The sequence below is a fragment of the Heloderma suspectum genome, chromosome 2 (assembly GCF_057233095.1).
Source record: "Heloderma suspectum isolate Gila_16-S chromosome 2, 16-S_ref, whole genome shotgun sequence".
Lineage (NCBI taxonomy): Eukaryota > Metazoa > Chordata > Lepidosauria > Squamata > Helodermatidae > Heloderma > Heloderma suspectum.
In genome coordinates, this window is record NC_139459.1 from 181442597 (window position 1) to 181468864 (window position 26268).

The 26268-nt window shown below is 43.4% G+C and overlaps 1 protein-coding gene across 25 annotated transcripts in view; it reads left to right on the forward strand.

Moving 5' to 3' along the window:
• Positions 1-26268, forward strand: part of LRP1 (LDL receptor related protein 1) — a 516733-nt gene that overhangs the window by 209003 nt on the left and 281462 nt on the right. For all 25 annotated transcript variants that reach the window (XM_084836577.1, XM_084836568.1, XM_084836575.1 and 22 more), the window contains one exon: positions 21622-21744. Coding sequence is in view for 4 of the 25 variants with exons in the window: in XM_084836560.1 (XP_084692686.1) it covers positions 21622-21744 (123 nt within the window). In the remaining 21 variants the exon portion in view is untranslated. The remainder of the gene's footprint in view (positions 1-21621; positions 21745-26268) is intronic.

Consider the following 26268-nt stretch of genomic DNA (forward strand, 5'->3'; position numbering starts at 1 on the left):
GATATGTTGGCTTGTACAATATGGTTCTTACTGCAGTTTATATGGCCAAAAGTAAGCAAAATAATTCCCTGGATTCATAATCAAGCAGGATCCCCGAATGTGGACTGAGAGTCAAGCTTAAGCACTATAGTTGGTGTTATTACATGGTGGAGCACTTCTTCAGTATACTATTTCAGAATAGCTGAGTTCACACAAAGTAACAACCCATACTCAAGGTTGAGTATGGGTTAAGCCTGGTTTATTATTGAGCTGTGGGTGGTTGTTGAAGCTTGGGTTGTTGTGTTATGTGAAGCCAGCTGTGCTAACAAACCATGGTTTGTTAACCATGAACAACCCACAGTTCACAACCCAACAACAAACCATGGGTTCTCTTTGTGGGTAGTTCATGGTTAACAAACCATGGTTTGTTAGCATGGGGGGCTTCACACAACACAGCAACCCGTGATTCAACAACCATCCACAGTTCAGTGACAAACCATGCTCATACTCCGCCTTGAATGTAGTTACGCCTCTTATTCACTCTGGTTTCTTAATAGGTAAATGGTAATTTTGTACCTTTATCCTGAGTTGTGAAGATCAGTCTTGTGATAAGGGGATGAGAAGTGGTGAAGGTGCAACAATGAAGGAAACATCATTTTCATCTCTCAAGGTTAAATTGAAGCATTTATTCCCCGCCACCCCCAGGTTTTGTTATAACCTCAGTCATGCCGGCCACATGGCCACAGAAGCATCTTCGGACAGCGCTGGCTCTTCAGCTTAGAAACGGGGATGAGCACTGCACCCTAGAGTCGGACACGACTGGTTGGGGACACCTTTACCTTTACCTTTTTACAAGTGAATTGGTACACAAAAGAACAATGATGAAAAATGCTTACAGTTCTTCCTAACACTAAAAAAAGCAATGTTATCTAGCGATACAACAAAAATGGTAGATAGGCTTTTCATTTGAAAATCAAGAGGTTTAAATCCAATGTTATTTAAAGGCTATTAAAAAGTATGTTGGAAAAAAATAAATAGGGCAATCTCATTGCTGGTTTCGTCAATGCTTAGAGTCTGTTAAACTGCCTTTGCATCTTTCTAGCATTCATACCCATGAGACGTGATTGAAGTAATGTTTTTTCCCTTAGCAGTTCAGTCACATTTCCATTTGATGTGCATTTCAGCTGGATTCTTGATAGGCACCAGTACAATTATTATAAAGGCCAACTAATTCAAAAAGTGCACAGGTGTCTTACATTCAGCCATTTTAACATTCAGCCATTTTAACATTTCCCCCCGATGATATTTGTCAGCGTTTCCTCCAAGATGTCTCTTGCATTTTTTTTTAATCTTACCAAAGCTTGGAGCTTTTACCGTTTAGCCATCTGAAGTGCCATTTTTTGGTAGAAAGGCAGGGTATAAATCAAATCAATTCATAGATAAATATTTACCATCAGATGGCCTAGGCTTTCAGGGCTGTTGACTGATGGCTGCAGCAAAATTTTTGCCAGTGTGGTGCAATGGCTAATGTTTTGGGTTTGAATGTGGAAATCCAGGACCAAATTAGAAATGATACACAGTTTTTTTTAACCAAAAGGAGCCATTTCCTCTACTTAACTGACAGCTTCCTGAGGCTGCTTTTAGTGTTAAAAAGCTCCCAAGAAACTCCAAACACATGACTGTGTCATCTCATTTGAATCTCAGGTTGAAATTCCCACTCAACTATAAATCTCATTAAGGTGGCCTTGGCAAGTTACTATCGCCTACCCTACTTCACAGGGTTGTTGTGAGGATAACACAGTGCACTGAGTTCCTTAGAAGTAGGTTGCTGGACAAATATAAATTAAAAAATACTGGGAGAATAGGAACAGGGATGGAGACACACACACACACACACACACACACACACACTACTGTGGAGATCAGATAGTACAGCTTTTATGCTGAATGGTTTTGTGGTCCTGTTATTCCACCATGTTTATTTGGTTGGGAAATCTATAGATCCCTGAAAGGTATACTGGGGCATATTATTCAAATCTGAAGTGGAAGTTAGAACTTTCTAGCCACATGTGTGTACAAAGTCCCTTTTCTTCTCCTTCTCAATCCACTTAGCTGCATGCTATTTTGCTCTTTTTGCAATCCTCTCGTGATGGAATTGTTGAATAAAGGCCAGATTGCAGAGACCAGAAAGATCAAGGGGACTGTGCTTTTAGTAGAGCATGGGGACCAGGGGGTTGTGCCAAAGACTTCATGGAAAAGGTGGCTTTTGAGAAGATTTCAAGGAAGAGAGGTGGTGTCACGCAGGTGTTCTGGGAGGCAGTTCCAAGCAAGCGATGATTTATATTCTTTGAACATAAAACTGATCATAATGGGCCAGATTAATTATTTACCTTGCCCAGTGTGCTGACATGGAATGGCTTTGCATGTTCAAAAATCTATTCATTTATGTCAATTTAGTGCTTCTTGCTATGTGCAGGCAATCACCAGTAGAAAGGGACTTCTTTCTATTGTCATGGCACCGGGAAGTGTGTTAACAGAAAGCATTTCACCTTTTTGTATGAGTAACATGTATGTGATAGGATGCACTATGTAGACAGAAATAAGCAGAGATCAATGAAAGGCAAAGCCCCAAGACATTTGAGGAATTACTCCCTTGTCATTCACTTTCAGTTATCAGAGGTTTAGGATGGTCAGGAAATGTCCCACAACTTATGGTTTCTGGCAACTGAAGAATTCAAAATATTTCAGCTCTGGGCAGAGTTAGTGCCCCAAAATTAGATGTTGGCTGCTAAAAAATGTTGATGGTTGGCTGAGGACTTTGAAATATTATTCCAGACCTAGCTAAGCTCCCCGCTCCCCGCTGCCCGTCTTTGCAAAAAACCCGTTGATGGCCCCATCCCTGATAAATAAAGCATTTTTCATTTCCTGCATAACTCAGATTGTAGAATCACGCTAAGAATGATGTAGCTTTCGATAGCTTTCAATTCAGTTTTCTGAACTGAAAAGATCTGTAACGCTAAGGTATTTGAGAGAGGCATTTCTGGAGGTTTTTGTTTTTGTTTTTTTGCAGGGTCAGATGAACTCACATAACAAGAAAGTGGAGAGCGGGGTGAGGTGGGGGGGCTCCATAATTAATGCCGTATGGATTTATTTCTTCTTTCTCGTCTAGTAACATCTGTTTTTCAAATCAAGCTCATTCCTATCCATATTTATTGCCAGTGCTGTTTCCTTTGCTGAAACGTAGTTCCCCTGCCCTATGGCAGGGGGACTGCTGTATGCCTGGCATTTGTAGGGGAGTTGGGGGAGATAATGGCAAATAGTGTGACCTGTAGATTCTGCAGTGGCTTGACTGTGGATTTGTCACTTGGTTGTGTCATTTGTAGGAATACCTACCTCCTTCCTAGCCAGCCATCCTAATGCTAGTAGGCTGGTGGAACAGGGATGGGGACTAGCAGGGGTAGGTTGGAGTGGAGGTTTTTCTGCTATTCTGCTGTGATCTGCCCCTGGGGAAGAGTTTAGGAGGGCATGATCCAGGAAAAGGTGCTGTGTTTGTGTTGCCTCCAGAAACATCTGTTTTTTAAATCAGCCTCATTCCTATTCATATTTATTGCCAATTCTGTTTCCTTTGCAAAAGTCAGAGCCAAACATCCTCCCTTAACTTTTTGTCAAAGAAGGGGAGAGAGAGATTGAAAGGGAGATTGGGGCAAGGCAAAGCAAGACTGTGTGAAACCTAGCTGGGGATACTTAGTTCCTTCTTACTGGATTTGTTTGATCCTACAAAAATGTCTGTCTTGCAGTTTGGCCCTCTTGATACTCTTTAGGGGAGAACCTGCTGTGTCGGATGTGCTATTTAGGGCCTTTATGTCCTAGCATGGTTAGATTCAAATGTGTAAACACTTATTTTCATAATGTCTGACTGCTTAAGGCAATTTACTGTGTGCTTTAGGTGAGATGACTTATCCTTCCCTCATGGTGCCGATTTAAAATTTCAAGCTTCACTCTAAAATGCTTAAGGCAGGAAACTGAGTAGTTTTTCAAAATAAAAAACCCTTTATACACTGGAATTCCTCTTGTGCTCTAATGAGGTGGAATGGCAGAATACTTATCTCAGACTCTCCATCTCCTTTGAACATTTCCCCTATAGAGCTGAATTGCAGTGTAGAGTAATCCTTAGGGTATCTTAGACAGATGCACTAGGCCTTTTCGATGCTTGCTCCCAGGCTGCGGAATTCCCTCCCAAGGAAAACTAGGTTTGCTCCCTCCCTGCTATCCTTCCGCCAGCAGTCAAAGACTGCTTTATTTAAGAAGGCCTGTGGCCTGTAAGCGGGTCTGTTGGGTTGAGTGCTTTTTTATTCTGTAATTGTTACGTTTTTATTGTATTTCAGTGTGTTGTTTTACTGTTTAAACCAATTATAATTGTCTGTTTAAGCTGCCTTGAGTGGCATTTTTGATAGAAAGGTGGGGTACACATCAAATAAATATATAGATCATCTATTGTTCATGTTATGGCATGTCAGAAGGCCAGTGCACAGTAATGGTGAGCTGGGAAAAATAGCCTGATCTCCATGGTATGCTGTTGCCCATACTCCCTGTATGGACACAACCTGCTATGGGAAACATTAAAAACACACAAAATAGCATACTTCTATATTGTTCTTACATGGGGTTCTTGGTAGTCTGTGGGACTGATCTGTGGGACTGATCAGGTCAGCACTTACTCAGCTTCAGTCAGCAATGGTGCAATATTCACTAGTCCCTACCATGAGGGGAATTTTTTTAAGTGGGTGTGGATCCTGGTAATGTTAGATGCACTGGCATTGTGGATGTAATTCTGGATTCCAGTACCTTCTGTGCAACCTCTTCTTCCTTCTAGCAGTGCTTTAAAACCCCAGTGCTGTTTTTGGGGTATGGAGCTATACCCAGGCAAATTCTGAATCCTTGTTTGATGTTAAGGTTGCAATAGGATGGGGAAAAATATCAAAGTAAAAGTACTTCTGAGCCAATAGAATCCCCAGTGTGTTTTAAAACCACCAGTTGTTTATCTTCAGAGGTAACTAAAAAGCCAAGAAATAAATATGTTTAATCCCTTCATTGTTAAAAGTCAATTTTATAATTACATAAAGCATAATTGTGGCTACAAAAAACACTACTAGGTATGGTTGGAACCTGAAGCAATTCCTAAATTAACTCACCATACAATATTTAAATATTAAGCACGGACAATAATATTTTTCAGCTCTCTCCCACTGAAGGCTGTACTTGTATCTGCTGCCCCTGTGTGTCATTGACAGCAGTGCAGCTCTTTCCCAGCTTTATTTATTGGAAATATTTCTGTTCTCCCTCTCTACCAAGAGTATGCAAAGTGGCTAAGAGAATTAATTAAAGTGATAAAAGTGCAACAGTCAGTGATGTGCAGAACAATCTGCAGTGTGGATAGAGGGAGTGAAGTAGCAGATCCTCGACTTCTTCCAAAGCCCTGTCAGCTTGGGCCATGGCAGATGAGGCAGATCTGCCAGCCTCTTCAGCCTAGTGGGTCTTTTTGTTCTTAAATCCCCCCCCCCGAAAACAGTGGGTGGGGGAATTAGCTCAGCTGGTATAGCTGAGGGGTCAGATTCAGGCCCCTCTTAGGGTAATGGAGGGACTTTGGATCGAGTGGATCCAAAGCTGGCTGCATCGCTCATGGAAAACCCTGTTTTGGAGCCTCCTATGAGTGGGAATGTCCCTGGTAGAAGATTTATGGAATGGAATAAATCTACTGGCATAATTCAGATTTAGGAAATAAATACTATGCCCATGGAGCTTTCCATGAACGTAAATGGGGCATAATGGGCAGACAAGTCTCCCTTGCTGGCAGAGGTCCTCTTTGCTGACCAAGGCAGACCCCTGCCCCATCCTAATCTTCTCACTCTATAAAATCTCAAATAAAACTGCAGCAGAGTTAGACCCTAAAAAGGCCCCTTATATTCCTCCCTCTATGAATGCTTGACCAAAGAGAATCATTTTGACATGCCACTGAAAAGAGAGAGGTGGGGAGGCTTCAGGCCAACATCTCCAAGGAAGGAGTTCCAAAGCTTGGGCAATGCCATAGAAAAGGCCCTGTCTCTCTGGTCACCACTCCTCTAACCTCTAGCCCACTAATTTAGCTAGTCATACAAAAAGCATTTCAGGTCATACTGTAGGCTGTTTAGTATCTATAGAAGGCGAGTGCTGGCAAGCCATGGCATCTGTTGCATTTCTGAGACCTGACAATCTTATGGTCATGCTTGGACCTGAAGAATCTGTAAACCTGGCAGAGAAATGGCTCAGGATAAAGTACATTAATCTCCCTACTGCAGCTATGCAGTTCAGTCAGTAGTTTTCCCTCCCGAGGCTGATGAAGGCTCCCCTTGACAGACTTGGTGATTTAAACAATCAAGAAAGAAAGAAAGAAAGAAAGAAAGGAAGGAAGGAAGGAGCGACAGGAAAAGGGAAGTGATCAAGTATGCCTAAGTTCATCTAATGGCTGAAAATGGGAATATATAGCTGGATATGTATCCTGAGAGCCAATTCAGAGAATTTATCAGCTCACTTTCTCATGCAAGCAACTGCTTATGCAAGTGGTCTTCTTGTGTAAGCAGAGTAACATCAGAGGAAGAGCCTTCCATGAGTTTGTGGTTTTTGTTCTGCTAGAGGAAAATCTGAAGCTAAAACGATGCATTACACTGAGTTCCATGTTTGCTTGTTTCTTTTTCTAGTAAGAGTGAAATGAGCATGCTGCGAGTCAGGATGGAGAAAGGGCAGGCAGAGATGCTGCTTAATCCTTCCCTTTCTGGTAGTTTTTTTTCAGCTCAGACACCCCCTGCCAAGCTCCTTTTTCATCTGCAGTGGGATGTCTTACAGGGAATATATGGAAATCCTGTATTTTCTCTCATGGGCAAAATCCTTCCTTCCTTCCTTCCTTCCTTCCTTCCTTCCTTCCTTCCTTCCTTCCTCACATTTATATCCTCCCTTTTCCTCCAAGGAGCCCAAGGCGGTATACATGACCCTTCTCCTCTCCATTTTATCCTCATAACAACTCCATGAGGTAGGTTAGGCTGAGTCAGTGACTGGTGCAAAGTCACCCAGTGAGCTTCATGGCTAAGTGGGGACTAGAATCCAGATCTCCAGAGCCCCAGTCCACCACTCTAATCACTACCCCACACTGTCTTTCAAAAAAAAGAAAAGAAAAGAAAGAAGTAGCTTGGGGAAGGTATATTTGAGCTGAAAAAGGATCAGAAAGGAAAGGATTACACAGACCCCCCCCTTCTTCCTCCCATCTTTTCTCTGACCCAGTTCACAGATTGCCCAGGTTGATTTAGCTTTTACAAACACAACATGAAACAATGAAGCCTCAGAGGGAGAAAAACATTGACTTTATGAAATGTGCAGTTTTTGAAACTCAAGAGCTAAACATGAAAGAGGAGCCATAATCTTAGGCAAGGCCCTTCCAGTAGATCGCTTCTGTGTGCAATTCTTGACTGAGTATGCTGGCTATTGTGTTGTCTGAACTGGCTCTAAAACCTGTTGAATTAAAGGCACAGGGTGTTGCTTTTCCAAAACTACCTGTTCATACCCCATCTGCCAACATGTAACAAATATCCTGTTCTGTTTTTGTTGGTTTGCTTTGTTTGCATCCCCTCAGAGTATCATGACCAGTAGGGCTTTGATTATTGGATTTATGACCAGATCCCAGGGGCCACAGACCCCAAAACATCTACAGGAGCTGCTTTGAAAAATGCTGAACGTATTTCTTAGGAAAGTACTGTTGAGTCTTTTTAAAGTCGGCAATCTCAGGCCACTGTGGCTGCTTGGTCTGCATTTTGGGGGTGATCTCACCAGTCATGTTGGTCAGGAACATTTTTTTTTTTTAATGTAGTGAAAAATTTGTGATCCTAGGCCAGACCAGCCGATGGCCCATTTACACGCACTGTCTATCTTTGCCCAATGCTTGGATGCCTTACACATTAAGACTGCAGGAATCAGGGAACTGCTATGGTATCTGCCCTTGCTGTTTTCCTTTCAGCTTCTGGCACATAACCTTTTTTGTGAGGAAAGGAAAGAGGAGTCTTGAAGACCTCTGGGTTTTAGCGCCTTTGAGTTTTCTCATTGGTATTGGTGCTCCTAATCTTCCCTGTAGGCCTGAAAGCAATGCGAAAAATGGACCACGCTCCGTAGTTTGGCTCAGAGAGTGTGAGAGAGAGAAGATCCTTTCTCTTCTACCGGAATAGCTGCCTGCTTTTTATTTTTAGCAAGTAGTCGCTTGAACTTCCCGAATGCTAAAGAGGGGAGCATTTGAAAATGGAAGTCCTTGCAGCTGTACCATTCCTTGGCGATCTCAACTGGACTTTTATACTCAGTCTGAAGGGTTCTTTCTTCCCTTCCCAAAATGGGAACTCTTCTAGTTCTGCATAGAGGAGTGCTTTAGCTGGTGCATCTGCTTCTATTTAATTTTTTTAAAGCAGCAAGAATAAAAACCTTGATCCATCGTGGATTGTCTTTTTAAAAACTATAGCCTTCTCTATTGTATCTCTTGACATCATGGGCATTTTGACACATTTGTTCTGAAAATGCTTTATATTTATATTTATATTTATAGGGAGTCTTGCATCATGCTTGTACAATGTAAATATGTTTTGCTGGATCTTCCATGAAAGCCACTAGGGATGGAACTTATGCAGAAAGGCATTAAGAGCAGCTAGGAAGTAGCTTTCAAACTTTTATGAGTCTGGGTTACATTTTTAGGCAAAAGCCACTCACAGAAATGAATATTTCAAATCTTTAGGCAACAGATTCCGTGACCCCAGGTACATGTGGTGCCTAGCAATTTTCCAGCCATGAGAATGACTCCTGGCTTGCATTCAGTGCATTGGAGCTTGAATGGAGGAGGGCGGCCGATGGGGATGCCTACTGGCTAGCTTTTATGATGTCATGAACTCACAAGAACATAAGAAAGGCCCTGCTGCATCAGACCGTGGTCCATCTAATCCAGCATCCCATTTCCTGCAATAGCCAACCAGACGCCCCTGGGAAGCCCATAAGCAGCACATGAGGGCAATAACGCTCTCCTGTTGTTGCTCCCAGGAGATGGTATTCAGTGGCATATTGTCTCTGAACTTGAAGGTTGCATAAGGCCATCATGACTAGTGGCCATTGATGATGGACTGTCCCCCACCCCAATCCCTGGAGCAAGTTTTACGGCTGTTTTAAAATACATCTGTTTAATTAAAAAAAAAACACCCAGCAGGAATGAACGATTAATATATTAACATTAATAGCTTTTTAAAAAATAAGAAGGGGAGACAATTTGCTGGTAGCATGACTGAGTTTGAACCTGTCTTCAGTTTGCTGGTGTTTATATCTGTCACACAAATGGTGAAGTTGGAAGGCAGGTAAGCTCATGTCACACATGAAGGACCCACTGTGTCTTCCTTTTGTATATTACATTTGTTTTCAATCCCAGCCTGGTGAGCCTCCCGAGACTCTGATGTACACCACAGAATAAAGGTGTAACATCACCCCCTGTGATGGGGTGCTTTGAGAGAGAACGCTCCTAGCGCTACAAAACATTGCTTTTCCACTGTAAGTGGAATTGCAGTTGACCACCCGCACTTCAGTCTAGTGCTATTTTTGTGAATGCATCTGCCCACATTATGGGCAGGACATAGCTGAATGGGCAGTGTTGTCCCCCTCTCCTCATGTTTGGTCACCACATGCTCCCTTCTTCTGACATTTTGAAGCAGACTTATGTCTGAGTAAACATGTTTATGATGGGCTGTAAGTCCCGTCAATTTCATCTTTAAATGTCAGCTTGGGGGAATCTCCCCCCCCCCACCATACTGCAATGTAGCAAGGCACTCTCCAAGAGCAAAGATTTGAAGTCAGGCAATGTGCTTGTCCCTGTTGCGACCCCTTTCCCCAATAGACTGATGAGGAGCTCTGTAGGAGGCTCAAAGCCTGGATAGGAGACAGTTTTAATCTTTTGCTGCCACTTGTGTGCTCCAGCAGAAATGTACAAATGCATCTAATTTTTACAGAATTGTTAGTTGCGCTTTTCCATCATAAAACAATTCTATTCCAAATGTGTTTTTAACAAACAAACAAAAATAGTGCCTGCAGCACAGTGCTAGAAGACTGCAGCTAAGGTTAGTTCTGGGTAAACATGTTACAAACTGAGCTGTAGGTCCCACTGATTTCCCCTGAGAATGCCCCATTTCTATAGTCAATTTCACAACCAGAGTTTATCAGACAACCCAATAGTCATTTTCATAATCCTGAATAGTCAATTTCACAAGTCCCACAGAAATTTTGCAGACTTGATTTTTCCTGCTTAGTTGGCTCTGTAACTCCTGTTTTAGCAGAAAGTCTCAGTGCCCCTCCCCCAGTCTTGGAGCACAAAGCAGCCCCATTGCCTCCTACCAATACTTCTATTTTGTAAAATCAGAATTGCCCAAGTACTCAATTTTTTACAAAGAAAGAACATGGCATAGTAGAATCCTCTAATTAAGTAGCTAATTGCAGTGGGGGTGGTGGAGGACATCATTCCAGGAGAGAAGGAAAATTCAGGAAGCAATCAATTAAAGGGTTGTTGAGAGCCCTGCAGGGAGAGGCTGAAGCAGGAGCTGCTTTAGGGAATGTGAAATGTTTTCATTTACCTTTTTTTTTTTTTTTGGTAAAGAACAGGTTTAGAAGGCAAAAAATCAAGAGGAGGCAAAAGCTCTTTAGAGGAGTTGCTCTGCAGGACAAGTAATGACCCTGCAACTGGAAATGCAAGACAAGTGGTAGAGAAAGGAGGCGCATCCCCAACACGTCATCTGCCTTCCCCAGAGACTCAGTTTGCACATTGTTTAACCCAGGAATTAGCAGGGCGAGCAAGCACGCTACCTTCTTCCTGCTTGACAATTCCACTTTCAATTAACAACCCAGGAACACCCTGTTCCTGGCTTGTTTGTCATGTGCGAACCTGGAAACTCTGGGTTGTTTAGGGGTTAAGCAATACATAGTTAACACCCAAACAACCAGTTCCTCGGTTGTTAATTGAAAGTGCAAGCAAGTGAGTGGAAACCAGCTTGGTTGCTCACACCCGCTTGCTCACAAAAAACATGATTAATAAACCATGGGTTGTTTGGTTGTGCAAACTGGGTCATAGTGTCTGAATCACATGTTTTCCTAACCACACCTACAAAAGATTGTGCTTCTGTTTCTCTCTTTCTTTACTTTATGGATTTTATGTGGTAAGATAAATGGCAGAAGAAGGAGGGGGGAAAGTGTAGGAGGATTGCAGGAGTATGATAGCATTGTGTGGACCCCCCCCCCCCCCCGCCGGTAAAATTCTGTGTATGAGGCTAGATGATTGCTCCATAAAACCCTTGTCTGGAAGTACTCAGTGGCAGGCAGTATGAAGTCTCTGGATAGACCAAGCTTGGTATAAATAGTTGGAGCCTGGGTTTCTGCTCTGCCTGGTTAATAGAGCACTCTAGGCACAGCAGTTAATTTCAGGGACTCTGGGTTGGCAAACACATAGCTGCTCGGACCCTTGTGTCATCTTCAAAGGCCCTTCTCTGGGTACCCCTGCCAAAGAAAGTTAGGCGGATAGCTGCAAGAGAGAAGGACTTCTTAGTTGTGGCACTCTGTTTATGGAATGCCCTGCTCAAGAGGGCTCACCTGGCTGCCTACATTATCTTTTGTGGTATCAGGCAAAGACCTTTCTTTTCTCCCAGGCATTTTAGAGATTTAGTTTATAGATTTTCATGGCTGTTCTTATACATCTGTATATTGATTCCCATGCTGTTTGTCATCTTGTATTGTATTATTTTAACTCTTTGTAATCCAGCCGGAGAACACGTTACTGAGAGGATTATAAACACATAATTAATAAGACATACGTACATACCCTGGGTCAGGATTGCAGAATCCCATGGCCCTGCCCTGCCCCTGACACTGTGTGTTTATATACTGGTGAAAATATTGCTTCACTGTCTACAAATGGCATCATCTGATGTCAGATGTGAGATACCTGCTGTTAACTTTCTGCAGGTCTTTATACGTGATGACCTGTGGACTGGAAAATGAAATGTATTAAGATCAGTTTACATACTCGGGAAAAACAACGTGGTGTAGTCTTCATAGTAGCACTTCAGAATGCAAGTGAAGGATTGGATGGGTTGTCCCATGAGGTCTGCTTATTCTTCTGTATGTTTCTGCTAGCAGGCTAGTTGTGTTATTATAACTGTTTTCCTGCCCTTTGTTCTTTCACATATTTCACTCTGCAGCAGAGTGAAAACAGACAGATCATTAGTCCGGCTTGCCGTTGCTAGCATAATCAGGATGGGAGGTGGTTCTTGGATGAGGTAGGAACTAATCTAACTCGGTCTCCGAGAATTGGGATCTCCTTCGTACCGCTTGTTTCTGGAGTGACAGCTGTACTGTGGGGAAGCCTGGAGGACCCTTGGGGTGTGCCACAGCTCTTCTGTGTTCTGGAAATGATGGCATATTCTTTACAAGTCCTCTTTCCCCCATCTCACATTATCATTCTCAGCATCGTCCGCTGCTTTGGGGGTAGGTTGCTGCCTTTTTCTCAGCCGGTTTGGGGTCTGGTGGAAGAGAAATGGATTGCCAAGCCTGCCATGCTGACTTGCAGGTCCTTTTGTATTGCTCCCAGTTTGGGCTTCTTTCAGTGTCTGAATGCCTCTTGCAGGACTGAGATTGGGGGAAGGGGCTGCAGCTCACATGCTTTATGTGGAGAAGGTTGCAGGTTCAGTCCCTGGTATCTCCAGTTCAAAAAGGATCAGGGAAGTAAATACGGTGAGGCAACAGAGCCTTCTCTGCCTCAGTCCCTGGAGAGATGCTGCCAGCCAGAGTAGACAGTACTGGGCTTGATGGACAAATAGGCTGACCCAGTGTAAGGCAGCTTCCTGTACTGATAACTGCTGGGGAGGCAGACTGACTATGGCAAAGGAAAGGAAGCTGCTACCCCTTTCCAAAGGTACGAGGCAGAAGGAGGGCTTGCTGCTTGCTGCTGGAGGCTGGTCCCTGGTGCCGCTCAGGCTCAGCGGGAGGTCATGCTTCATCAACTTGGAGGCTTTGGAGGATAGCGTCGCTGTGACAGGCTCTGTAAATCCAGGACAAGGCTTGGGTTTCTCCAAAAGCATTTTGACGGGCTCGTCAGGGTGAGATTAATTGTGGGGGACGAGAAGCCTTCCTGAGCGGAGAAGGCAGGCCAGGGAGAGTGGAATGCCTTTTGTGTCTGAGTTGCAGGTCCCAGGGGTCAGCCACAGGGATGGTTTAACAAGAATATCCAATTATAATAACAGATAAGCTAGAGGTTTGGCAGCACTGTAACTCTCTTGAGCTGATCTGCAGCTGCTGGGGACACCACAGGCTCTGGTTCAAATCCCCCACTTTGCCACAGACTCCTTGGGTTATCCACTTAAGTGTTGTTTGCGTAGGGGTTTCATTTGCAGTCGTTTAGGTTAAGATGAAGTACTTGAAAACCAAGGTACCTCACCTCCATTCTAAGCACTTATAATTTGGAAATGAGTTCTGCTAGAATGAATGGGTCTTGTTTCTAGATCGAGATGAAGCTGCACTTTGCTTTTATCCAGGTGGTCTGGTCTTTGTCCTCTAAACCCCCTGAAATAATGCTTTGACAGCAACATTATGAGGAAATTTCCCACTAACTCCTTTCTTGTGCGTCAGTGTTCTAGATCAGACGCTGCAGGCATGTGATTCCTGCAAAGCAAAAGCTCTCTCCACCCCATTCCAAATCCATTTTGTTCCTTGAATGTTTTGATACTTTTTGGATTGTGTTTCTCCTGCTCTTTTGCAACACAGTCCCTCAGTCAGGGTTAATGGCATTGACTTTTTTTTGGCTTTCTTTGGCTATTTATTTTGCATGTGTGATTGGACAAAGCTCCAAGGCATAGAAGATGGGCAGCAATTAGCAGATAGCAGCTGCATGTAGAATGTCTTCCTTGAAGAATCGACCCCAGCAGCAGGAGACGTGGTGTGAATTAATGCCCTGCTTACCAAGCAGTGTTAAAAATGCCCTAAAGGAATTTATGTTTTCTGATGTAGCATCCCCCACTGTCTGCCCCATATCCTTGATGCCTTTCTCCAATATAACACTTGCAGGCAAGAGGGAAGATTCACTTTGCCCTCACTAGAGATAGTTTTATAATTTTGCTCTGTGAATGTAAGAGCATTTCAGCTTGCATTAGTATATAAGAGTGCTTCTGATGTACCAAGTACTGGGGAGAAACAACAGCAGGGGACGTTGTGAACTTCCAGAGGTTTATCGCTAGCCCTGCTGGACCAAGCCAGGGTCCATCTAGCCTCCACAGTGGTTAGCCATAGGCTTTGGAAACTCACAGCCTCTGCTGCTGTTTGTCCACAACATCTATTGCCTCAGGTGTATACTGTTTGAATGAGGGGGTTCCATTTAGTTATCATGGCTAATAGCCTTTGATAGTTCTATCTGTGTAAAAACTTCTGTCCATGTGTTTTCTCTAATGCATGCATAGCATATTATGCGAACACCTTGGGAGGTAGTATCACTTGCATGGTATGTGTCCTGCTTAGCTTGGCTCAAGATTCGCAGGGAGCTAATCTGAAGCAGTTGCACTTCCTAGAAGGGCAAGGCAGAGTGAACTCAAGCAAGGCCAGGCCTTTGCTGGCTGGAACTCATTCAGGAAGAGCTGTTGCCTCAGCAGTGTTCAGAGGCCTACTGAAGCCTTATGAAGACTGGCAGATCTGGATCTGCTGTTAACTCCACCACCTCTGAGGAGATGTCTATTTCTGAAAGGTCACTGTCCCATTCTGCTATCAAGGGCTCCTTGGCGGCCTCTTTCAGTCTAATCCAGTAGCCAAGTCCAGACACAGACAAAGGGATTCTTTTCAAAGCTTTATTCCTTTTACAACTTAAGAACTCTAGCTATGAGTAGCAGAGTACCTATGCCCTAAGTTGGAACAGTTGGTCCCCGTTTGAAGGAGAATCACTGGCAGACCCTGAACTTATGGGCTAGGGAGAGTCCCTCCCCTTTTCCCTTGGATCCTCTGGGCGCAAACGTTGTTTGCGTGCCAACCAGGCACTACGCCTCCTTTCTGCGCCCTCCATTTGGCGCCGCTCCCTGCGTCAGCGTCGCGCGTCCAGCAAGTCTTCTTCCTGCGCTCTCTCACTCCCGGGACTGCTATCTATGCCAGGAATGCCGGTGGGAGAAATCTCTGCCAGTTGTTGGCCCTGGGAAGGATGAGCAAGCTCCTCTCCCAGGAGCGGCTGCTCTACCTCAGTATCAGAATTCCTCTGGGATTCTATGGGCTCAGTGTCCACCCTGGCATCTGCAGCCACTGGCTCCTGTGGTGTTGAGGCAGTGAAGGCTGCATTGGAGGGGTGTCCCTGAGTCTGAGGAGTCTGGTAAAGCCATGTTGTCTGGCCACGGAGTAGCTGTTAATGGCTGAAGTCTCCTCCCCCTCTAAGCCACAGGAGGGGTTGAGGCTGGAGAGCATGAAGGTATTCCAAACACTTTTAGAGAAGCCATGTGGGCAGCTGTCTTTACACAGACCCCAGTTGATATGGGAGCAGCCAGTCTGCTTGGGATACATGTAAAGAGGTGGGGTCTTTGTATGAGTTGTAACGAAGATTCACTTTGGGAGCATGGTGGCTTTAGTTCTTTCCCTATTGTTTGACGCTGTTAATTGTTCAGCTCTGAATATTCCTCTGATCCACAGATAAGACAGATGTGTCTTTGAATCTAGTGATTTTTTTTATCAGCTCCATGGTAAAGTACTTTCTTACACTTATTTTTTTCCATATTTTGAAATTCTCAAGCCTCCCTGGCTTTTTGCACTATTTGCCTTCTGTGTTTGTTAGGCAGAGATGCCAAGTATGAGATCAGTATCCACCTGATGTGTCAATCTTTGGTTTTGGCGAACATGTTCAACTTCTCCTGCCAGTAACATATCGCTGAATCAGGTGGAGAGAGATCAGGCAGTTGTTTCCAGTCATGAAACAGACAAAAAAGGCATGAGCTTTATGTAGAATGTATAGAGTCTAGATGGATTATTATCTGAAAAATTTAAGAGTTAGCCTCCCAAACAATGCCAAACCTAGTGACTGCCATTTTGTAGAAGGACTTATCCAGGTCCTTTGCTTAACGTGAAGCACACGAATAAATATTAACACACTTTATTTATTCTGGAATAACAAAATGGTTGTAACCTTGGATTATAAGTATAGCCTTGACTTATGGGTGGTTTTCACTAGTGACAATAAGATCCATGTTGGAATTTTCTGCATTTGCTGCATTGATCAGAAAAATGTACTTTTAATGAGGAAATTGCTTTCTTCCACTTACAATCTTGCTATAGTGTAGAATTATGGGTAAGGTCATGAGAAGGGGTACAAACATCTAGATGCCCAGTAGCCACTGGTACCTTAAAAAAATGAGCATGGCAACTGACACCCATATTGCTTGCTGCAGAGGTCAGGAAGCAAGGTTATTTATTCATTATATTTATATCCTACAGTTCCTCCAAGGAGCATAAGGTGGCACACGTGGTTCTTCCCCCTCCCATTTTATTGTCACAGCAACCCTGTGAGATAGGTTTGGCTGAGAGACTGTGAGAAGCCCAAGGTCACCCAGTGAATTTCATGCCTGAGTGGGGATTTGAACCTGGGTCTCTCCACTACTAGTAAAGCACTACACCACACTGGCTTCTTGTTTTGCTACCCTCATAGGATCTGGCTGCTCCCATGTTCGTATTTCCTTTCCTTTCTTTGTTTCTTTCCTAGAGCAGTTAGCTCTCTTTCAGCCTTAGTGCCCTTTCAGAGCTGCTTGACTGAAGCCATTCGTAAGCTGAGATGGAGTTGGGCTAGCAGGAGCGGCAAAGTTCCTTGGCTACTGTTTCCTCCAGTAGGGGATGTATGGTGGTAGGGGTGGGAAACAGCCCCTTCCTCTCCTTGGTGTGTGCAGTTCTCCATCTCTCCCTCCAGTCTGGCTCCTATGTTTAGTGATGCGAGTCTTCAGGAAAATGTTGAATTTGCATCAGAAAAATGTCAGTTTGCATTGGAAAAATTTCTGGTGCCCTAGAGAGTGATCTAATTTAGCATATTTATATTACTTGTATTTAGTAAACAATAAGCTAAAAAATGTGCCCGTGTTATTTTTTTTGTCTCAGTACAAGTATTTGACCTGAAATATTTGAGGGGAAAAGAATTAAAGCACACTTAATATTATGAAGAAATTTTTATTAGCATCCTTCTAAAAATGTAAAGATAATAGCATGTATTTCCCTTACGTTGTTTAAAGTTAAGGGGAAAATGGTACTGAAAACAGTTGACATGCTAATAAAATTTTAGCAACCCGAAGAATTGTGTATGATATGCTGACCACTCATCTATTTCAATAGAGTTCAGTTCACTGAAGTTGTTGGGGCACCTTCAGTTTCACTCTCACTACTTATTAGTTCCATTTCACGCTGGGGCATATATGTATTTCAGTGACATATACTAAGGTATATGCTAAGGAATAATCACCTGAAAAATATGAATTATAACTTAGAAACTGTCAGGCTTGCCTAATATTGTATTTGCACTTTGCACGCATTAACTGATGCTACTGAACTTATGAAATGGAAAAATAAAGCACTGGAAAATTTTCCATGGAAAATGGTTCACCCCACATTACTGCCTGTGTTCTGAAAAATATTTTGTACCCTTGAGCTATGAATTGGAAATCGCTGTAAATCTGAGCTCTGCCATGAACTGTCGGGGTGACTTTAGGCAAACCATTATCTCCCATCCTCCCCTCTCTGTCTCTGTCCCAGAGGACGTTGGTCTATCTTAAAGGGTTGTTGTAAAAAGTATGTGCCTTTTGGAAGGTGGTACCTTCGTTTTGGAACAAAACAACTATTTTGGTCATACCCACATAATTTTGTGAATATCCTCTTTTAAGAAGAATGGTTTCTTCAGAGGCTGCATCTTTCCCCATGGTGCAGTTGTCCCAGTACTGACACACAGATGGAGGGAAGCCAAAAAGTAGGATCATGCATAAAGGTGGGGTGAAGTGTTAACAGAGCTGTGAAAGGAGGGAGGGAAACGGTCTTGGTTCAGTGGGGCAAAGCGTGGCTGGGAGCATGGTGGCAATGATTAAAAAAATACCTGTCAAAATTGTGAAATGCTTTATGGACAGGCCCATTCAGCAAGGCTACAATCCCCTCCTGATCCCACTACTCCACCACATTGTTTTTGTTCTTTGTTTTGTAGGCAGCCCTTTTTTTCTTCACAGGAGTCAGTGCGCATACCACAGCCAGCCAATCACTCATATCTATTGTGAGCCTTTCAGAGGGATAGACATATTAATCTGGTACAGCAAACACATCAAAGTGTCTTGTGGCACCATAGTATAATAGCTTTAATGCGGTAGAAGCTTTGGTGGCTTCCATGAAGGTTAAGATGTGGTTGAGGCATGCTTTTCCCTGTGGAGAAAGGCCCTGTGGGGTTTCAGATACGCACTGTAGAATTTTGGTGGCTAAAAAAACGAAGCTTTAGCAGAATGTGGCTCTGCAGATGTGTTGATCATTCCTCAGACTTTTCTGCTCACCCCCACAGCCGCCTACGTATCCTTTTAAAATCTTCTTCCCTGTTCCTTCTCCATCGTTTCTCATATTCCAAAGCTCGTGCTGTATCAGCCTTCCCCAGCCTGCTGTCTTCCAGATGTGTTGGACTGCAACTCCCATCATTCCCAGCCAGCTACACCTATAATCCAACACATCTAGAAGAAACCAGCTTGGGGAAGGCTGTGCTCTATGAGCTGGGATGGAACATGTTTCCCTTCTATTGTGCTCCAAGTGGAAGAAGGCACTTTGTACCTCCATCAACAAACACAGTCCAGAGATAGATATGCAGTTCTTCTTCATGGCTTGTACTATGCATTCCCCCGATTAGGCTCTGCGCCTCTGCAGGAGACTTTTGGAGATTTTTTAGAGCTGTAGTTGAGGGGGTGGCGCTCCCATCTCTTCCTTTGGATAAAAAGACAGTGGACTACTCCATTCTCTTTTGATCATTGCCTGCAGCAGAATCCTTCAGCACTTCCTTTGCGAGTGTCATCCTCCCAGAACTTATGACTTTGTCAGTATTTTACCAGCATTTGGTATTCTAGGTTGAAGGAAACAGAATCATGTGGAAACATTATTTTCAGTGCTTTCACACTGTTTACTGCTTCTCTTGGAAACGGCTCCTATGTTTCAACTCCATAGACCACCATATCAACACACAACAGAAGTGTACCTGTTTTTCAAATGTCAAGTGGTTGGAAGGGATGGACAGCCTTCTGAAAGCCACCCTTTAGCCAAACATATGCTGTGTTTCTACAGAGCAACTGTTCCATGCAGAAATAATGACATCAGATCTTCCCTCATAGCAGAAGTGGGCAACCTTTTGTTGTTGTTGCATTCCCTCAGAGTTAATCTCTCTGGGGGTGGGGGTGGGGGACATGCTGGCCATGGGCAGAGCCAGAACCAATGCGCGTGTGCTCTCTCTTTCTCTGTTTGGGTGCTCCAGACGAGGCTTTTATTGTGCAATCACCCTGCCTCATTCAAGAATTTTACAGAGAGTGCAGACATCATCTTCCATTTGTAACCCTCTGATGTCTTCCCACTGCTTCTTGCATAATTTTTCTTACTGGACAAAAGTCCATTAAGGAGGAAAAGTTGAAATATCTGCACAACACCTTTTTATTGGTAGTGTTAAGAGCCCTCTATCTGGAGAGAGAGAGGGCAGTATCCCATGATGTCATTCTGCAAACTCAAATAATGCTAGTGAAGCTCCATTGATCTTTCCATTGTGCAATCAGTTGTGCAGCTGCTTGCAAAACTAGTTGCACAATCTTGCTTTGCAAACATAGCTTTGATTGGATTTTCCTCTTGCACATAGTTCAGAACTGGTTTCTGCTAGCACAACGTCATTTGTGCTAGTGGAGTGACACAGCAGGATGCTGCCCAGTGCATCCCCCTCTCTGCTCTTTCTCTCCCCTGCTCTCTTTCATCTCCCCCCATGCTGTTTCTCTTTTTTTCTCTTTTAAGAATCTCAACAGGAAAAGACTCTTTCTCACTCACACTCATCATTCTCTCTTTCTCTCTCTCTTACACCCCCTTTTCTCTCTCTCTGTGCCATCCCACGTTTGTGTCTCCTCCCCGCCAAGGACTTGCTGGGATGGTTCACACAATCAAACAGCGCACCGTAGCTTAAGCCCCGGTGGGCTGCTGCATGAACCCTACTTTTCCATCATCAGATGATGGGGGTGGTAGTAGTTTAACTGTAATTCTTAACATTTTAGTATAGCAGGCACAAGCTACTTACAACTGTCTTCCAGGTCACTGAGCAGGGAAGTTTTATACACATTCTTCTTTTAAAAAAACCTTTCAACCACAAATGTCATGTATAGGTATGAGTGGCTAGTAAAAATCTTTGTGGCCTAGCAAAAACCTTTGTGGGGAGGGTAGTAACTTTGCTGGAAACATTTTGCAAGCCTGATGTATTGTACATTTCAAGTGTTCAGTGTGCTTCCTATCCATTATCTCTGTAAGCCTTACAACAGCCCTTTGAGGTAGGCCCATATTACTGCCAAATTGCAGATGGTAGTGGTAGGGCTCAGTCTGAATGAATAGTGGCTTGCCTAAGGCCACCTAGTGAGTTTGTGGCTGAGGTGAGATTTGAAATGTGGACTTTCTGTCTTGCAATTTACATCCTTAGGCATGTAATGACACCAGGATGTCCCCCCCCCCTTTCCAGGTGTGTGTGTTTTGTGTGTGTAGGGGGTAGGCCAGGACTTCAAGTGAGTTCAGAGTTGTACGGACACAAGATGGTGGACAAAACCGCATTTTCAACTGTGGAGACAGCCGGACTAGGGTTGGATCCCATCACAATGTCTTGATGTTGGATTAATTGTTATCATTACCCACTGAGGGTTCAAAGGAGAGACTTCTTTGGAAGTGTTTGCAAGTGGAGACTTTTCTATGGCTGTATTATCCAAGAGCAACTGTTTTTTAATGGTGACCTAGACATCAGATAATTATACCCCTCTTCTACAGTGCCTAAGATGTTGCCCATGTAGAGGTCAGTGTTCAGCCAAAAGTTAAAATGTGAGTTTAAAAATTTCCACAAATAGGCTTGACTCTTTGTGTCCTGGCAACTTCTGTAGAGATGGTCAGACTTGATGCTCTCTGTAGCCTGTTACCAGCTATCAATTGATTAATCAAAAACCACATTTTCCCACCCAATGCAAACTCACTGCAACTTCTTGTTTAAAACCTTCCATTTTATGTGTGTGTGTGTGTGTGTTTATGACTAGCATGTACATAATAAAAAAGTGCTGTGGGCTCCCGAGAGATAAATTATTCAAGTTAAATGGTCTTTAAAATCTGTTTTGCACCCTGGATCTTGGCTCCCGCTTTGCTCTAATTAATACCTCGCCTTTTCATCCTGCTCAGTGTCCTGAATATGGATGAGCCTAGCGCCACCGTCGGAGTCAGTTTGCTTTTTAAGTAGCCAGCCTTTGAATTGATTTTTAATGACATGTATTGTGGAAGAAACTAACCTCCCCATCCCTTTTCTCCTCTTCCTTTATCTAGCACCGAAGACATGTAGTCCCAAACAGTTTGCGTGTAAAGATCAGATCACCTGCATATCCAAGGGCTGGAGATGTGATGGAGAGAAAGATTGCCCAGATGGCTCCGATGAATCGCCAGATATATGTATGTATATATCTTTTTTTTCTTCCCCTTCTCCGGCAATTGTTTTTTGTACCCTGTCCAGCATCTCATATTGGTGACATAGGCCTCTCTGTCTGTCACTTTCTTCATGTGTTCCATGACTCATGACACTCTTCTTGCAGCCTTGGGAATGTTGAAACCAGCTGCCACAGACGGAGGCAGTGATCACATAATCCACTTCTAGACAATTCACCACCCATGCTCCCAGGCAGCCTCTGTTTGTGAGCACCTTGGCAGCATCTGACTTGGGGCATTTCTAAATATGTTGACCAAGATTAGCTCACATCTTCATTTGTTTGCTCTCTCTGCACCCCCCTCCCCAACTCTGGTGGCTTGGCTCCTCAAAGGAAACTTCTGGGAGTCAGATTAAAAAACAACAACCCTGCCTATGGAAGTTAGCATGTCAATGCAAGAGGCTGTAACATACAAGAGCATTCAAGCCTGCAGTCCTCCACCTCCCTTCTGAAGTGGCACACTCCCAGGAGATCTGTATGGTGTACATTTTCTGGATGTTTGAGGTTCTTTCTGCTTGTTTGGGATGTGAGTGTGAGAGCAAGGCCTTTCTGGAAATGTAGCGTACCCCTTTTCCATATGATCAGTTGATTTATACCACAATAAATTTGCAGTTGTTGCACACTTGTGGGTGATCGCACAGGTCATCCCTCTGTGTGGGAGTAGTGACATTTCCAAGCATAACAATATTCAGTTGATTGGAAAATGTAAAGTGTGCCCCCCCCCCCAGCTGTAGTTCTTAGCGGAATGTCTTTTTTCTCCACTATTTTATTTTTTTATTTCCTTGAAGGATGTGTAGTGCATTTCCTCTCTCTAGCATCTGAGTGTATGCTTCCCGTGATTAAAAAAAAAAAAAAAGATGAGTAGGAATATGGCTACCTCCTGCAGTAGGGATGGCTTCTCCTCTGCCTGGATTGGTGTTTTGTTTTGTTTTTTAATTGGCTGGAAAATCCTTTATTACTACATCTGCTTATCCTGTGGAGTTATTCCTGCCCTGCCTCTCATCGGGCGGTCTCCTCCCAGAAGGAGATTCTCATGATCAACAGCTCTCCTGCTGAAGGGACTTTGGGAGATGCCTTCTACCAGATTGGACTATGTGTCCATTTTGTCCCATTTTGTCTACTCTGGCATTGGCTGTCCAGGGTTGCAGGCAGAGTATCTTTTTAATCATCTGCTGTGCTGTTCCTTGTAACTGGAACTGTGAGGGATTGAACCTGGGCCTTCTGCATGCAAAAGCATGCACTCTTCCTCTGACCAATAGTCCCTTCCCAGTAATAGGCATAATAGACTTACAGTAGGGATGTGCAAAATCCCCCCCCCTTCTGAATGTTACTAGTGTTAGCAAAACGCTTTGAGCTTCCATTTAAATTCTTCAGATGTTTTGCCTGAGGAGGAGCTCTAATTTTTTTTTCTTTCAAATTTTGATTTAAATGAATTGTCAGTTGCAACTCTTAACTTGTTCTCTGGCCTGCCGCTAACAAAGTTCAGGTTGACAGATACCATGGACAGGGCCTTTTCAGTGGTGGTCCCATAATTCCCTTCCCATGGAACCCTGTCAAGCTTCCTCTTTGCTTGCCATCAGAAAGAGTTTCAAAACTGTTTTTTAAAATCTCAAAGCCTTTACTGATCGATTTTTATGCTGACAATATGTTTTAACTGATGTGTGTTCGTTTGTAAGAAAAAAAGAAAAAAAGTGAATTGGGATGTGGGATATAAATAATCTAAAATTAAAAATAATTGTGTGTGTGTTGGACCTAAGATAAGTATATAGCTGATTTTGCAAGTTGCTTATAAGCAGGTAAATGCTATGTGCATATATCAACCCTTACAATAGGTAGATTGGGCTGAACGTATGGTACACTAGGTGCTGGTGCACAACTGCTTTGAGATACTTAGAGAAGGGACCGGTTCTTTAAACAAGCAAACAAACAGACCTTGGCACATGCTCCAAGCTCCATGGCCTTGAGCAGGGGCGAGGAACATTAGGCTCCGGGGGTCAAATTCAGCTGTTCTTGGGTCCCATTCTGGCCCTCTGGAATTCTCCAGAAAGCCACATCCCTTTCCCCTGGCCCCATCCCTTTTCCCATGTCTGCCAAGCATTTGGTGGTTTCCTGGCTTTTGTGCAGTTTCTCCCCATTCTAACAGGATGCAATGCCTCTCCTAAGGCTTAATGACTGGGAGTAAGAGCTTTAAACTACAACATGCTGGTATTTTTTGTATTTTTGGCTCCACCCCTTTTGTCTTTGGCCACACCCACCACTCGAATGCAACCCTTGAGAGCTTCTCCGAAATTGAATTTGGCCCTTGGATAGAAAGAGGTTTAACACCTCTGGCCTTGAGGATAGCTTGCAGCATAGTTTTTTAATTGACCAAATAAATGCAATTGCAACATGGAAGCACTTGAGGCAAGCAAGCCGTCCATACACATAAGTGAGACATGAATGTACAGCACACATGAACTAGTTATGTTTTAAGTCCTGTACAAATAAATCCTCACCACCACCACCACATAAAACAGTCTTGCTTAGATAGAAATATCCCCATATTACAAGAATTCCTTCCCATGCACAACTCTCCATGTTTGTGGAAGCACAGCAGGAAATCTTGAGAGTCATTTGGGCAGCAGCAATACATGTCACTAAGATTATGTGGAATGCGGACAGTTTTTCATTAACCCAGCACTTCCTTTCATTTCAAAAATTAAAAATAAAACTTTTTTCATGTTATTAAAAATCACATTTAGTTAATGTTACCATTAATCAGGGAAGTGACAAATGATTCATTACAAAGCTTGAATAGTTTTTTAAAAATCAGATAATGTACTTTCTTCAGCTAATAAATTAATGGGAAGGCAAAGTTGGCTATTAAAAAGGGTGTAGTTGTGATTTGTCATCCATCCCGCACCTACACTTAACTGGTTTTATAGAAAGCATGGATTATTATCAGCAGTCATTTTGCTTTTCATTCCCTTACCCGTATGAGATTGACTCCCCCCGCTACTGTCATCTTGTCTCCCAGTATTATTTAATACTACCCAGAAAATGACAGATGTGTTTTTGTGCTGATGATCAGCTCTTTGTAAAAAAAAATTAGTTATAGCCCTCTGCCCACTTACTCCTGAAAGTTAGTATTACAGTCAATAGAGTAGCCCCAAGATTAGGAGGCTGTAGACTGTGGACATAGCTACTCAACACTGAGAAATGTGAAGTATAATCAAAACAGCAAAAATAAATAGAGAGCCATTCTGTGGTCCTTGGATGAGTGCCCCAGGGACTATAGGATGAGTTAGAGAGCCTCTTCCGAGGTCGGAGACAGCACTCCCACTTCAGAAGGGATAGTCGGAGATCCGCCCCTGCCCCATCGCACTAGTGTGGAGAGAAATGTGCCGGCTGCTTCTCTGAGGTTTTAAAGGGATCATTCTGGTGGGTGGGGAGGGGTGGAGACTGGAGAGGCCAGGATATGATTTATCTTGAGCCTCCTTCAGCTTCCTTCACTCCCCCTTCAAAGCACTCTCACTAGATGGGCCAAAAAGCCCATCTAGCAAAAATAAAAGAGTTCGGAGACCAGGGAGGCAAAGATCACCTCTGCCACTCCTCCCACCCTGCTGGCTTCAGTCCGGCAGGGCGCGGGAATCTTGGAAGTCTTTGAGTTTAGGGGCTTCCAAGCAGTGTGTGCTCAGTCCATAGGATTGAGTCCTTAAGGTGATAGCAGAGGGTCAATCTGATTGTTGTATTTGTGGCCAGGAAGCAGTTTCTGCCCGTTCATTTGGCAAGTGATTCTGCCAATGATGAAAAGAACTTTGATTTTTGAAAGCCATTTAATATAAAACATCCTGCTGGGTGGGGAGAAAGAGGGAGAGGGTAAAAGGAGAGAGAGAAGACTTTGATAGAAAGAGAGAGAAAAGAGTGGCTTCACCCACTTTTGGATCCAGCCCCACCCAACAGATTAACCCTAAAGGAATGTGAACCTTGACAGGAAAATGATTCTCCATCCCAAACTTAGGGGCTTGATTCAGCTTATTCAGGGATTTGGATCATTTTATTTTATTTTGAAGGTATTGTTTTATTTTATTAAAAGTATTTTTATTCCTTTTTTCTATATAAAATACTCAGAGTGACCAATAAAATAAAAAAATAAAAACAACCAAATTGACAATGAATTAAATATACCAATAAGAAAGTTAAAACCACAGTTCAAATAAATAATAGAAACCAGCAGAAAAATAAAGAAATTGCCATAGCACCAAAGACCGTCTGAAATAATGAAGCCTTTATCCTCCGCTCGAAAACCAAAATGGAGGAAGAGCAAAAACACTCTGATGGTGGGGAGAGTTCTAGAGCTTAGGTGCAACACCTGAAAAAAGCCCCCTCACTTGTAACCACCTGCCTCACTATAGACAGCAGGACCTCTCATGCCTAAGTCATCAGCCCAAGAGCTGAATTCAGTTTCAGAGAACCTTTGGAGGGCTGCATTCCAGTGGTGGTTGGGGCTGAA